Here is a 16797-nt window from a genome sequence, read left to right on the forward strand (position 1 = left end):
CCGACGCCCTCAATTCGTCGGAATATATCAATTTTAAATACGAATTAATTTTGCATTTTTATATATTTTTTTATATTAAAAATTAATTAATAAATAAATAAAATCTGAAATTTAAAACTAATAATATTATAGAATTTAAATTCATACAAACCGAAATATAAAAAAAAACATTCAGAAAGTTAAAAATTCATACAAACCGAAATAGAAAAAAAACATTCAGAAAGTTTTAAAAAGCAGAAAAAACTAAGAACTCGAAGACATCAAACGATCTAGCTTCTGCATTATCTCGGCGCTGAACTTCTTCTGGAGCGGGAATATATGCGGGAACCGAGTTTTGTTCATGAGACGATCCCGATGCACGGGAACTGCTCACCAAACTACGTCGAAGACGGGCTGCGGGGCGGGGTACATCCTCAGACCTAAAAAAAAAATTAATACATCAAAAATCTTTTCAAATCATTTCTATTTTTAATGTTTTCATTTATATATTTACAAAAGGTTTTATAAACGTTTTAAAAAAAACTATTAAACCTTTTATTATACATAGTTTATTACAGGAAACTTATAAAAAATTATAAAAATTTTAAAATTTTTTATTATACATGATTTATATATATATATATGTATACAAAATTATAAATTTTTTATAAATATAGAAAAATGTTGTTAAATATTTTTAAAATTTTAAAAAACATTTTATTATACATAGTTTATTACTGGAAACTTGAAAAACGTTTTTAAAAATAAAAAAACGTTTTAAAAATAGTAAAACGTTTTGAATTTTAACAAACACACAAAATAATTCCAAGAAAAACTAAAACAACAATCCAAACAACAATCCTAACTTATATATCCTAAACTATCCATTCAATCCTAAAATTTTCAATCAAACAACCTAAAATCCGAGATCTAACTTCCAAAACCCTAAAAAAATGAGATAAAACAAGGTTGGGATGATTCTTACATGATTTGGGGTTTGGGGAAGAGATATGAGGGTGAGAAGAGGATTCCCCGGTGATAGGAGCTCGAGAATGGTCGGAATCGCCGTGAAAGGGAGAGAAATCGCGGAGAGGATTGAGAGAGAGGCGGAGGCGGAAATAACGAAGAAGGAAGAAGAAGGGTAATTATATTTAATGTTTCCGACGGACACAGGTTCGTCAGTATTCCGTCGGGATAATTAAATATATACCAATTGGCGGTTCGCGAAAATTTTCACGCGGTTTGGTTTTCCCGGGTAAATTGAAATTCCGACGGAATTGGTGTCCGTCAGTAGATTCCGACGGAATACTGACGACTTTTTCTGACCGAATTCCGACGACTTAGTGTTTAGGGGTTGATTACAAGTTTCTAAATGCAAAATCCAAATCTTTGATAATATATATAGTATTTGCATAAAGATTTAACAATAAAAATGTTTTTATAACACGATTTTACACAACAACATTTTTTGTAGTGTAAGATTAGATGAATATGATTGTATAAGTATATGAGTGTTAAGATGAGATGTTATGAAAACAATGATATGCATACATAAATATTTTAATGAGTTGTTATATTTGAACGGTTGTGATCTAATACTATACTAAACACTTATTATTTTTAGAAACACATGTCCTCGGTAATTCGTCGGAATATACCGACGACATTCCGACGAACTTGTGTAGTTCGTTGGAATATCGTCGGTAAATTCTGACGAATTACCGAGGACATTTCCAAACTTCAATGGAACCCTTTGTCGTCGCTATGTCGTCGGTATTTTGCGAGGGATTTCCGACGGAAACATGGTTCGTCGGAAATTCGTCAGAAAATTCCGACGGAATACCGACGACGGTAACATTTATATCTCTCAATCGGAATGTCGTCGGAAGTTCGTCGGTATATTCCGACGAATTTTCGACGACTACAACGGTTATATGTTTTATCAGAATGTCGTCGAAAAGTCGTCGGAATATTCCGACGAGCCATTTTTCCTCTGAAATTCGTCGGAAATGGCCGACGGAGTTCCGACGACTTCAAATTTTTTGTTTTCGTCAGAAATTGGTCGGAAATCCGTCACAAACGTCTGACGAATTTTAATCCGTCGGAACCTCCGTCGGAATTCGGCGTGTTTTCTTGTAGTGCAAATCTTACACAGATAAAAATAAATCTCAAGCACACAAACAAAGCAATCAGTGTTACTGTAATAATGATAATCAAAACCAACAACATATCTTTCAGACACAAAACAAAGGGATCAAACTTCAAACGCACAAAGAAAACAGCCAACCTTACAGAAGCAATCATCGTGACAAGAACAAGACATCTCATAGATACAAAAGCAATCAATTTTACCGGATTTTTGTTTTGAGTGGAAGAGTACGAGGGTCGTCCAATGCCAGCCCCTAAGGTACAAGAAGATCATATCAGAAACCATTCAAACACCAGGAAGTCTTCCTACATACTGGGAGACCTCAATGTCGTCATGGATGGATGATTACCGAGCGATCGAAGGTAGTGAAGTGGTGATTGCACACTCAGGTAGAACGGATGTGTTGATATCAATATTTGGAGAGAATCTCAAGGGAGGAATCTCTGTGACTCGCATGGAGGAGAGATGGACCATAGATGATGTTGCAATCGACGTGCCTGGCAGCCCTGGCCTATCCATCGATTGTTTTATTTCTCCTAAGGAGATGAAGATTGATTTTCACCACCAAGACGGTCAAAACACGTTTCCGGAGTTATTAGATGAGCGGCAAATTTTGTAAAATTAAAAATGTCACAAGAATTAGGATAGAAAATTGTGTAAGGGTGATTTTAAAATCAAAACGATTATGGTCAAAACGTTTATGGTCTGGTGCTCTGTCTGTTGACTATCTTAACATACTACAACCACCTGCTTTATCTTCTCAGATCAAAGGTGAGTTATTGAGGATGAAAAACAATTACACAAATAATAGATTTTTTACAAACTTGGGATTCAAAAGACTACATATCGTGTAAAATCTCTAAACTCATGTAATTCTGTTAAAACTGTTCATATCAAATGTTACATACTTCAGAAATCATAATTTGCTCAATATTATGCATGTTTTAGAACACGAATCCGAATTGCTACCGATGCATACAATTGACCAACGTGTTTATTACATGATTATCTATAGTAGAATATATAAGCATGCGACAGTTGTAATATGCCTTGTATTGTATGGCTTACAGAACTTTGAAAGATATTTTTCGAAATATAAAATATACTTCCACCATATGATCTTTCTCATATTCCAAACATCAAAATCAACACTCGTTAAACGAAACAAATCGAAGCAAGCTTAGCAATCCAAGGGGACAAAAGACCACACACAACTTCAAGATCCGAGCTTGGCCTATCTGGTGAACTTCTTCTGGAACTGTGTGAGGACCGGGTAGATATTCTCAAAGGCTTTGTAGGTCTCTTCTCTCTTCTTGGCTCCAGTGATAACTATCTTCCCAGACACAAAGATTAGTAGCACAATCTGTGCTCCTTTCATTCCTTTCATCCCTCTGATCCTGTAAATAAGACCCGGAAACATCTCCGGCTCGTAGCTTGCGAAAGCGTGGTGATAGTAGGCAAGACCTTCAAGCCATATAGGAAAACTTCACATCACAAGAAGCTACGATGTTCTGAATCTTGAAGTCTTTGAACTTTGCTTGGAATCCAAGTTTCTGAATTATCCGAGCGTACTTCCTAGCAGCCAGCTTGGAGGAGTCTTCGGTCTTGGCTCCAGTACAGACCATTCTTCCCGAGGCGAAGATCAACGCTGTGGTCTTTGGTTCCCTTATCCTCATGATCACAGCAGCAAAACGTTTAGGGTTATATTCAGCGTTCCGTGCTTGCAAAGCTATCGCTTTTAGCTCAAGCTTGCAATCCAAGTTAACTGTAGAAACGATGTTTTGAACAGTGGGAACGATCCCTGACGGATGATTGATAAGGTCCACTGGTTCACTACTCCCATCAAAATCTTGATCACTCATTCTCTACGATCAAATTCAATGTTTTGGTTCCGACACGAAATCTAGGGTTTCGTAGCCCAAAGAAACCAAAGATTAGAAACGATGAAGCTTTTCGAAAGAACCGGAGAGATTTGTGCTTACACAATGAGATTGGTTTCGTTCTCTCGCTTCGCTCAGAGAGGTTTTTGATCTGTGAGAGGCCAACTTGCGTTTGTATATATAGGAGGAGCCTGAGCTACACTTGACCGTCTTCGTAATACCGAGGGTGTTTCAGGGAAATCAAGACTTTTTTCCTTTTTATAAACTGATTTTCCTTTTTTTGATAAATAGATTAATAAACATATATGCCAACTTCATTGAGCACATATACATGACTTTATTTTAGCGATTCTCTGGTATGCAACTGAAAATTGCCTATAAGCTTAGTCGAACTTTAGCCACATTGTAGGACGTTACACGATATTTTTCAAATTTCTAGTGATTCGAGAAACCAGGTGTATTTTAATAAAATTGCCACTTTATTGGCTTGATAAAAACTTAGCAAGATAGTCAAATTAAGAGGCAACAACTGAAGAATCAGAAGACAAAAAATCAGAAGACAAAAAATCATCAGAAAAATAACCACAATCATGTTACTTGATGATGAAACAATTTTATAAAATAGACGAGTTGTGGTAAGGTGGTGAATTGGAAATACATGGTGGTGATGGAGATTTATAAATAGTCTTTCGAGAAGAAGACTAGTATGGTAGAAGTGGCGGAAGCTGTAGATGTATAACTGTGACAAAGACTTGTAGCTGACCTTTGGAGAATGAGAGCGATATGGTGGAGATGGCGGGAAGCTGTAGATGAAAGATGGTGGTGAAGACTTGTAGTGACCTCAGGAGAAGGATAGTAATATGGTGGAAGTGGTGAGGAACTTTAAACGTTTGGTTGTGAGAGGACTTGTATTTGAACTTAAGAGAATGATATATAATAGTATGGCGAAGGTGGCGGGGTGGTGTAAACGTATGGCGGTGGCTAAGACTTTTATTTGATTTTAAGAGAAGGAGAGTAATATGGTGAAGGTTTTATATATGGTAGTGGCAGAGACTTGTAGTCAACCTAAAGACAATGAGAGGAATATGGTGGAGGTGGTGGAGAGTTGTAGAGGTATGGCGGTGGTGGAGATTTGTAGTTGATCTTAAGAGAAGAAGCGTAGTATGGTGGAGATAATAGAGAGGTATAGATGTATGGCGGTGGTGAAGATTTGTAGTTGATCCTAGGAGAAGGAGATCAGTAGTATGGTGGAGGTGGCGGAGAGTTGTAGATGTGTGGGAGTGGTGAAGACTTATAGTTGATCGTAAAAGAAGGAGAAAAGTATGGTGAATGAGGCTGAGAGCGGTAGACGTGTGGCAGTGGTGGAGATTTGTAGTTCTTTTTAGGAGAAGGAGAGTAGTATGGTGAAAATAGCAGAGAGCTGTAGATGTATGGTGGTGGTGTAGATTTGTAGTTGATCTTAGGAGAAGGAGAGTAGTATGGTGGAGGTGGCGGAGAGCTGTAAATGATGGAGACTTGTAGTCGATCTTAAGAGAAGGAAAATAGTATGGTAAATGAGGCTGAGAGCGGTAGATGTATGGAGGTGGTGGGACTTATAATCGATTTTAGGAGAATGAAAGAATTATGATGAAGGTGCATGGTGGAGACTTGTAATCGATGATATTAGGAGAAGGTAAATAGTATGGTAAAGGTGACCTGCAACGATTGAATATGAAGGTGGTGAGGATTTGTAATCGACTTTAGAAGAATGAAAGTAGTATAATGAAGGTGTTAGAGAGCTGTATAAATTTTATTTTGGATGCGGCAGTGGTGATGTCGAGTACTGTGTGGAATACTTTTTGGGTGGACGTGGTGATTTGTTTTTATGGACCGTGGAACTATATTGTGCTGTTGGAGGGGATAAGAGTAAGTTGTAGTTGTTACCCTAAGTAATCTAATTAATACATCTGTTGTCAATATAAATATTAAAATTAGATAATATATAATACTATAATTAGTGCTGATTTCAACTCCAGTTTGCCCGATTATGGTTTAGTTATCTCTATGGAAGATTTTTATTTTGATTCAATAATATGCTCTTAAGTAAAACAATAATTAATACATTAATTGTCAACATAAATATTAAAATTAAATAATTTATAAGACTAGTCAATACAACAAAGAGAGAGAAAGAGCTTTTAACAAGAGATCAACCGTGACAACAAAAAAGACTAGAAAAGCTCTCAGGCCCGACTCCCTAGGCATGGAGCTCCGCCGTTCCAGATCTGACGCCAAGACCTCCTTTTTCTGAAGAATCTGTCCTCCTCCTCCATGGTGTTGATGGTGAAGGCCCCTCCTCCGTCGCGGTGCCGACCTCCTCCCGATCCCCCACCATCTAAGCTTCTTTTGGTAGGATTTGAAACTCTCACTTCCATCATCCCACCTGAACCACCAGATCCTCCAGACTTGTTCTTCGTCTTTATTCATCGTCTTCGGCCTTTGGCCTCGTTCTCTAGCGACTTTAGCGTCTCTCTCGGAACACTTACCCAAACTTGGGATTTCAAGTCTCCTCTTTCAGATCTAGCGATTAATTCCATTGGCAGTGCTGCTTCTCCTAGACCATCGTACCTCTCCAACAAGCCTTGTGAAGGTATTGTCTATGTACCTCTTTGGAACAAATCGTTTTTGAGGAAAATTCATTGTGATGTCTGCCAGTTGAAACCCTATTTACCTCAGTGTGAGGATGTTACTCTCTCTTTAACTCTTAGGATGAGATCTAGTTTACCTCTGTATGAGGATGATGAACTCCCTGTTAACACTCTGCTACCTCGTTATGAGGATGTTCTCGTTGGTTTGAGTGGCATTGTTACAGGAGACTTTGTGTTGAAGAAGGTTATCTCAGATGCAGAAACTATGACCTCACTAGCTCTTTTTTCAGCAATCTTTGATACTGACCTTTTGGCCATGCTGGCCCTTGAGACTTTAATGTCTCTCCTTTGTGAAATTGTCTGGAACTGTCAAGATGCAAAAGATGTTTCTCTAGTGTTGGTGAGATCTTCACTCATGGTTGGAGCTTTGATGATTTGCTCAGTTCTTCTCAAGGCTAAGGAATTAAGCCTCCTTAGATTTCATATATTTCTCAGACTCTCAAGTTTTCATATCTACCCTGCGCTTAGGGTCTGGTTTGAAAGAGATTGCAGGTGTTCTCCATGACGGTAAGCCTTGCTACTCTCTTCAATCCTCTATCTTTTAGCTTCATTCCTTGTATTGATTATGTTCAGGTTGTTTCTTTGGCAAAGGCTAGCCTTGAATGTTGATTGTTAAAAACTTTGGGTTTTAAGTTATTTGAATGAAAGAAATAGTTGACAAAAAAAAAAAAAAAAAAAACAAGTATTTCGGTTAGTAAAATATAACTACTATTCTAAATCCATATTTACTTTACTTTAGTCTTTCACATACTTTTGAAAGATTTCAACTAGACGATAAATTGATCAGCCAATCTTGTTGCTTTAAAGCATTAGTATATATATATATATTATTTAGTTTGAATATTTATTATATAAAAATTCATATGCATTATATTTATGATCATTTGTAACTTATTATAACAAAAAAATAATCTATTGATCACAAATTTTCAGATTGGAAATATTCAAATTTCTAATAATATATAGACGTTTAAAAAATTCAAAATATAACATATAAGAAAAAATATAAATGTTTTTATTATATATTTAATGTGATTTTTTAATATCTTTCAATAATATAAAATTAAAAAAAAGAACTAAGATACAAAATTGTTATCAATTATTTATTATTCATAATAATTAATTTTCATATATACGTTAATCATATTAGGTAATTTCGTAGCTTCTAATTAAGGAAAGTGCAAAAAAATATTTGGTAGATTATTTATCATTCGATAGTTAGTTTATAAAAAATATAATGTAAGTTAAGATGGATCAACCTATTTTCTAGAATAGTATATTTTATATAGTCATTTATTAAATGAGAATTTATAATCATACAGTTCTATGATCATTCATCATTTTATAACTGAATATTTAAATCATCGATAACAAAATTTTCAATGTGAAATATTTAATAAGTTTATAATTTATAAATGTTTTTGAAAATTCATTGAAAGTTTTAATATTAAAATACTATGTAATCTTATGGTATATAGTATAATCTATATATATATATATATATATATATATATATGTTTTATTATTAAATGATATTTTTTACTCATATGGTTTTAAAAGCATGTGTATCTTCTTATAATATTAAATAAAAGTTCATATTAATACAATTTTATGATCATTTGTAACTTATTATGACAAGAAATTAATTATTGATCACAAAATTTTCAGAGTGGGAATCTTCAAATTTCTAATAATTTATAGACGTTTTGAAAAATTCAAAATATAACATATAAGAAAAAATATAAATGTTTTTATTATATATTTAATGTGATTTTTAATATCTTTTAATAATATAAGATTAAAAAAAAGAACTAAGATACAAAAATTGTTATCAAATATTAATTATTCATATTAGGTAATTTCGTAGCTTTTATTTAAGGAAATTGCAAAACATTTTTTGGTACGTTATTTATCAATTCGATAGTTAGTTTAATAAAAAGTGTAATATAAATTAAGATGGACCAACCTATTTTTCTAAGAATAGTATATTTTTATAGTTATTTATTAAATAAGAATTTATAATCATACGGTTCTATGATCATTCATATCGTTTTATAACAAAATATTTAAATCATCGATAACAAATTTTCATTCTGAAATCTTTAATAAGTTTATAATTTATAAATGTTCTTGAAAATTCATTGAAAGTTTTGATATTAAAATATTTATGTAATCTTATGGTATATAGTGTTTAATCTATATATATATATTTATTTTATTATTAAATGATATTTTTTACTCATATGGTTTTAAAATCATGTGTATCTTCTTATAATAAAAATGTTAAACCATTGATCATTAATTTTTAACATAATAATTTTAATAGTTTTAGTCATTTATTGTCGTTTTTAAAAATTCAAAATATAACATATATGAAAAAAATCTAAATTTTATTTTTATAGCTAATTTGATTGTTTAATTTATTTTAATAATATAAAATTAAACAAAAAATGATGGAGGAGATATAAATTGTTATCAAATCTTTATTATTAAAATCATTAATTGTCATATATATATATTAGTCATTTATGGTAATTCCGTAGGTTTTATTTAGGAAAGAAAATATCATATCATATCATTATATCATATAGTTTGACCAACTTATGTATCTAACAACATATAAAAATCGAATGTGGACCTACTTATTTTTCAATTGAATGTAATTGACTACCTAATTGAGTGCCACCTATGCATTGGAACTTTTTTTAATTAATACAAAATTGAGGTTACAACTATTCAAATGTTTCTCAATTAATATATAGGGGATTAACCTTAACCTCAAAAAAAATTGAAAGTTTTTTTACATGAGCATATGTTTCCAAATTATGAAAAAATAAAATTATTACAATTTTTAAAGAAATATTTCAAATCTCCGTAATTTCAGATCCGGACTGAGAGCAATCTGTATTCTTCTTAATTCTTATTATTCTGTAGTGATGCTTTTGGGCTTAACACAGTTTTACTTTGGTGTAAAATAACAACATAAACAAAAAACAAAAGTTAAATACTCCACATAAACAAGTTTAGAAGATTTAATTACATCCAAGTCCACATGTTGTTGAGGAATAGATCAGGAGAAATTGAAATATTATGAGTAATAAAAAACGAAGGAGTGGTTGGGCCGAGCATCAGATGAACCTCAACGTTTGGTGTGTTTTGGTTGGTCAGGGAATGAAGAAAACCGTAAACAGATACCGGACCCGATTAAGAGTTGATTCTATGTATTGGAAAATGCTCGTGTTTTCAGAAATATTAACAAGAAATACAACATACAGAGATTGACAGGATAAAATATCCAGATAAGAAAGCATAGAACATAATTATATAGAAAGGCTCCTCCATTGTATGATACTTAACATCGTTGCACCTTACAAGCCCTCCTGTTAGGTATGCTACGATAACGCCTCGTGTGGACAGCAGTTACTGCCCCAGAAGTAACCTTAACATGTATTTCGCGTCCACCCATGTCGCTTCCATCAAGCTCCATCACCTTGTCTTGCGCATCTTCTCCGACAATACCAAATTCAGCTGAAGCAAACTTCTTGGAAATGTCGAAGTCACGCAACCGTCCACATGAAGAGAAATGTTGACGCAATGCCCGCTCGATTTTAATCTTACTAAGGGAGTTGTCATATCCAGTAACACAAACGATAAGGGAACTGCAATGGCACAAGAATTATTATAATAACATCACATGGTTAATAGTATACAAAACAAAAAGTTAACATTCTCAGATTTACGTACCGGCCTGCAGTTTCGGAAAGGATAAGGTGTAACAATGGGCTTCCATCCTCCAACGTCACTTCCACTAAGTTGCAAAGCCTTTTCTGCTGCGCCTTCTCCGATGAAATAAATAATAGCATCACTGCGAGCAAAAAAAAAAAAAAAGTTTTTTCTTGGGTTAAGCTGTGAAAACATGAAGAAAGCAACAAACCTGTAGAGACGATATTCAGTTTCGCAAATAAAAATATCATTGATCTCTCCACATGATGAGAAAACTTTTCTCAAAGCGCTTTCAACATCATCATGTGGAAGCTTGGCGTCATACCCCTTAACAATAATCCTTCCAACGTTACTGCAATAATCGGAGCAATAACAAAACAAATCTTACACAGATAAAAATAAATCTCAAACACACAAACAAAGCAATCAATGTTACTGTAATAATTGGATCAAAAACAACATATCTTACAGACACAAAACAAAAGGATCAAATTTCAAACGCACAAAGAAAACAGTCAACCTTACAAAAGCAATCAACGTGACAAGAACAAGACATCTCATAGATACAAAAGCAATCAATTTTACCGGATTTTTGTTTTGAGTGGAAGAGTACGAGGGTCGTCCAATGCCAGCCCCTAAGGTACAAGAAGATCATACCAGAAACCATTCACCGATAGCAAATAAGAGCATAACGATACGGAGAAGATTACTTACAATGATCCTGATCCTGGAACTGTCCATCGGAGACAAGTTGAGAAGATCGACTTTGCTTGCTAGGGTTTCCATTAGCGATCTGTAGGGATTTTTGTGGTCGGAAGGAGGTATTTATATCGTCTCCACTACCCTACTTTTGGGCACAACGGCCAATTCATTATTAAATAAATATCTATGTTTCTAAAATATCTATGTTTTAGAGTTTTCACTCTTTTTAATAAAACATATTAAAATTAGTTATAAATGCATATGAAAAGAACAGCTTATACCTGATCTTGAGCTTGTCCAGGTTGTCGACATTCTTATCGTTTTGCTCTCACCCAAGTGATTCTCAACCGTTGATCATTATGGTTAATTTACGTTCAGCTTCACGGTATGGTTCACGTGCTGCTTTGGCGAGACTAGTGCGTGAAATGAGAGTCATATATGTCCCTAAAGCAAGTGTGTACGGAAAGCTACGAAATAACCTATCGTTCCCATACACTCTGATTCTCTGAATCGGGATTCCATTTCGAGTTAAGATTATATGATTTTTGGTGTTTATATTACTATTCGACGATGATAGGTTGAGGTAAAAATGTATTAACAAGTAACAAGAAAACTACATAACGTTTTTTCTTGTTGCTAATTGTAAATCTAGAGCTATCCACCCCGCAGTCATCTAACCTCCTACGGAGGGCACAATGACGCCTCATGTGGACAGTGTTTATTCCCCCACAAATAACCTCAACAAGTAATTTGCTCCTCCCATGTCGCTTCCATCAAGTTCCATCACCTTGCCTTGCGCATCTTCTCCGTCAATAGCCAATTCAGCTGAGCTCTTGGAAATATCGACTTCAATTATCTCTCCACATGAAGAGAAATGTTTACGCATTGCACTCTCGGTATCAATCTCACTAAGAGAGGTGTCATATCCAGTAACATAAACGGTAATGGATATGTATACCTTCACACAACAAAGCTTATCCGAAGATGGATGAATTGGGAAAATTTTGACAAAGATAAGCGGCCATATCAAATTTAAATATTATCTACGCCTAATTTTGTTTTTTATTTACAAAAAATCTCAATGTTAAAATTTTAAATTCAAATTTTATAATATAATATTGGAATCAAATATTACAATATAATTAGTTTAGTACCTAAATTTTTATATATAAATATTCTTTCGTAAAAAAAGCCAAATTAGAAACTGTTTCCATGTGTAGATGCAATGCACATATTTAAGGGTGACATTTGCTAAAACCAACCCAAATATTCAAGTCAAATGTAAAAGTGTACCCCACTTTCAGTCAAATGCAAAACCAACCTAAAGGAGTAGTGAAAGTACTATTTCACCCTTATGACCAAACAAAAAACATAAATGTATTTTACGTTTCTATCCTTTGGAAGTCTACACGTAATAAAAGAAGTCTACATATATATAGACTTCCTACGAAGTCTACTTTATAGACTTGTTTTGTAGTCTACACTCTAATTTGGTCTACTAATTTAATTTTAAAAATGTATAAAAATAATTATTGTGATATTTTAATTAATCATCAATATAATGGATAATATGAAGTAAATAAATTAAAATTTCATATAATCGAACAATTTTGAAGAATATATACTAATTTGGTTATCATGTGCTAGACTATGTTCATAGTTTAGAAACAAAAGGTTCTAACATGTTATGTCTTTTAGTAGTTGATTTCATAGGGTTAGATTTTAGATTTTTTTTTTTTTTTTTTTATTAACTTAAATCTGCATATTAATGTTTAGTAGTTTATATTTTGTATAAATGAGACTTTTTGATTATCAAGCAAAACATTTAGGGTTTGATATTTGTGGTTTAGGGTTTCGTAGACCTACAATAAAGTCTATTTATCTGAAGACGTCTTTTTCAGTCTATATTTTTCAATTTGTTTTACAAAAAATCATTATATTTAAACTAAGTTAAGTTCCTTAAGAATCAAAAAGTGAAATCATATACTATAACTATTAAAAAAATAAAGAAATAAATTTAATAAATCATATATTAAAATTATTAAAATAATAAAGAATAAACAACAATAATTAAATTATTATAGTAGACTCCCAAAAAGGTCTACTATGTTATAGTAAGATCTACTCCAAAATTTTAATTTTAGTAGACTTCAAACGAAGTCTACAGTATCGTAAATTTTAACCTAGTTACATTTTTGTCTCCCTATATAAACAAAATTTATTCAATCTCTCTCTAAAGTGGCTGCACAAGTTCTTAAAACTCTCTCCCTTCTCTCTAAAACTATCTCTCTTCTCTCTAAAATTCTCTCAATTGTTTCTAAATCTCTCTCATTATCTTCTTTCTCTCTAAAATTTTCTCAAGTCTTTCTCACAATATTATCTTGTCATTTTAGATATTATGATTCATGGTTTTCATCTTCTCCTTTAAAAAATGTAAGTTTTAGATCTATAGATTTTAAATGTGTATTTTATGTTTATTTCTCACAATATTATCTTTTTTTGGTAGGTATTATCACTCATGGATTTCATCATCTCCTCTAAAAATGTAAGTTTTAGATTAATAGATTTTAAATATGTATTTACATGTTTATATTCAAATAAATTTATAGATCAAGCTCTCTACATTAATTTGCTACTAGTTTACCTTATAAATTATATTATGTAAAGTATTTTCAGATTTAAAATTATTTTCACATTTCAAAATATATAGATTTTTTCAGATCTGAAAATTATCAGACAGTGTAGACTTCTAAAGAAGTTTACTAAAGCTTGCAGACTTCATATGAAGTTTACTAAACCATAAAGTTTAAGCAGACTTCATTGGAAGTCTACAAAAATATGACTTTAATTTTTTTTCTATGTTTTTTAATAATTTTATCTTATTTTGCAGGTATTTTCTTCCATAGTTGTTCTCTTCTCCTCCTAGAAATGTAAGGTTTACATCTATAGATTTAAAATATGTGTTCTAGTATTTATATTCAAATAAAGTTACATATTAAAATTCATATTAATATGTCTTTAATTTATAACTATTTTGTCTATTAAATCATATTTTTAAAAGTTTTTTAGATTTAAACTTATTTCATATTTTTAATGTATTATTTTTCAGATCTATTTTTTTTGATAGAGTAGACTTCATTTGAAATCTACTTAAAACTTACGGCTGGTAGACTTCAAATGAAGTCTACTAGCCTTGAATTTTAAGCAAATTTCATTAGAAGTTTACTCAAATATGATTTTAATTTTTATCTTATTTTTTAAAATTTTATTTTATTTTGCAGGTATTCTCTTCCAATATTTTCAAATCATCTTCCCAAAAATGTAAGCTTTCCATATATTCATTATAAGATATTTTGTGTTTATAATGAACTAAATTTATAGATTCATACATTATCTTTTTGCTTTGTTACAAGGATGACAAAAAACCATTTTTGAAATATTTTCCAGAACAAAGTATTTTCAAATTTTCTAAATGCACACTTTTAAATATGAAAATTTTCCATTAGTGTAGACTTCAACTAAAGTCTACTAAACAATAACTTTACGTAGACTTAATAAAAAGTCTACTAAAATATGATTTTATTTTTTATCTTATGTTTTTCTCATAACTCTATCTTATTTGGCAGGTACTTTTTCCAAGACTTTATTTGAAGCATCAAGATTATGAAAAATCAAACATACTCAAGAATACTTTTTAATATATTGCTCTGTAATAACTTTCATAATAAAATATTAATTTTTAAATAATTTTTTAATGCATAATCTATAAACATTGTATTCATTTTTAGTTGTTTTCACTTGTATGATATTATTAATTTTTTGTTAGATATCAATTTTTTCACAAGATCTAACCAACCAAACAAGTAAAACCACCATAAGCTAAAATAATAACTAACACACATGTGAGAAGAAGAAAATCTATACAAAATTTTCCCAAAAATTTTCAAGAATAATACTAATCAAAACAATTTGCAATAAGTATCAAGTGTATAATTATAACACATTAAATTGTGAAATTCATCCAAGACCATTAAAATTTTACTAACATACACTGTAAAATAATTAAATCATGAAAAAATATGATGAATAATACACAAATACACTTTTAATAGAATTTACGACGTAGACTTCAACTGCAGTCTACATTTGTAGATTTACAAAAACGTCTACACTTATTATTTAACATATAGTCAATCCAAATTTTTTTAGTGTATTGGCGCAGGCTTGATACACAAAGGCGTACAAAGTGTGTCTTAGATAACTCGATCAAGTTCCGTACTTGTCGATTATTCGTGATAGGCATAAGAGGAGTATATTCCTATTCGGAGTCATTTGTTTTAAATGATGTTTGGTAAGGAATAGGTTAGCACCATCTTCTCAATTTTGTTGTCCAGATCATAATCTTCTTGTGTCATTTCAAGAAGTTTACCATGTGTACAGCCATCATGCACAAGGAACATTCTTCAACCTTTCCGATTCTTCATCTTTTTCGAATATTTTGTCACACAAAATGTCTTTGGCCCATACTTCACACTCGCTCTAAGTTTCCAACCACATCCTTGAACACGACACTTAGCCACATACAGAGTTTTTGTTGTCTTATATGCTGAAAATGTAAAATTATATTCCACAGTCACCGACTTCAGCTTTGAAACAAGCTCAGCCTTACTAGCAAAACTATAAACGAAGACTTAGAAATACGTCTACAATTATTAGCTAACAACATTGTCAAATCAAATGAATTATACCTTCATAATTATAAAAAAAAAATTTATTTTCAAAATCACTCAAACCCATTAGGATTAACTAACACACACTGTCAAACAAAAAAACTAGAAAAAATTTAATGAATAATACACAAATTCACATTTTTATAGATTTTTCTATGAAGACTTAATATTTAGTCTCTGAAGATGTTGACGTTCTTTTCAGTTTACAGACGTAGACTGTCAAATAGGTCTACTCTTTGGGTTGGTTTTTGCAATTGACCATTTTACGGGTTGCTTTCTATAGTTGAATAAAAGCTGTAATTTTGTACATGTAGACTTTCATTTCAGTCTACAATTTAAAAATGTTACTTTTTGCAATTGACCAGAATTCATCCAAGATTTGACTTTCAGAACTAGACTTCATATGCAGTCTACATGTTTGAATTTTTTTGAAAGAGGTTAGTTTTGCAATTGACCAAGTTTGACTTCAAATCAGTAGATTAAAATGAACGTCTACGGGTGTGTAGACTTCTTGTGAAGTCTACTCTCAAATCCGACGGGTTGGTTTTGCATTTGACCAAAATAAAAAAGTAGACTTTATACGCAGTCTACATTTTTTTTTTAAGATAAGAAGACTGCATATGAAGTCTACAATTTAATAAATTTTTGATTGCTTTTTAAACTTTTTGGTCAAACACAAAACTAACCTATTCCACGAAGTCAAATTTTTGGTCAAATGCAAAACTGACCTTTTATAGACTTTGTTGGCAGTCTACATTTTGTAGACTTCCGTTGAAGTCTATTTTGAAAAGTCAAAAGTTCGGTCAAATGAAAAACTAACCTCTTTTAGGTAGACGTCTTAGTAAGTCTACCGAAAGTTTTATTTTTGTTGTCAAAGGTAAAGACGGAGACTACTGGGGAAGTCTGCGTTAGAAAAAAAATTTGTCTGCTCAATTGCAAAACTAACC

At 31.9% G+C, this 16797-nt stretch overlaps 1 protein-coding gene and 1 pseudogene across 1 annotated transcript; both read right to left on the bottom strand.

Annotated features, from left to right (window-relative positions):
• Positions 1-105: 105 nt before the first annotated feature.
• On the bottom strand, positions 106-5963 carry LOC103855686 (annotated as a pseudogene).
• A 4494-nt stretch (positions 5964-10457) lies between these two features.
• Positions 10458-12502, bottom strand: LOC103855687 (nucleolin 1; the record flags this gene model as incomplete). The annotated part of the gene is made up of 4 exons (XM_033289063.1): positions 11133-12502; positions 11004-11053; positions 10630-10770; positions 10458-10560 (listed from the first exon to the last, which is right to left on the bottom strand). Coding segments are annotated over exons 1-4 (366 nt in total), but the record flags the coding sequence as incomplete, so codon positions are not given.
• Positions 12503-16797: the final 4295 nt, after the last annotated feature.

The sequence above is a fragment of the Brassica rapa genome, chromosome A03 (assembly GCF_000309985.2).
Source record: "Brassica rapa cultivar Chiifu-401-42 chromosome A03, CAAS_Brap_v3.01, whole genome shotgun sequence".
In the NCBI taxonomy this organism is placed as follows: Eukaryota; Viridiplantae; Streptophyta; class Magnoliopsida; order Brassicales; family Brassicaceae; genus Brassica; species Brassica rapa.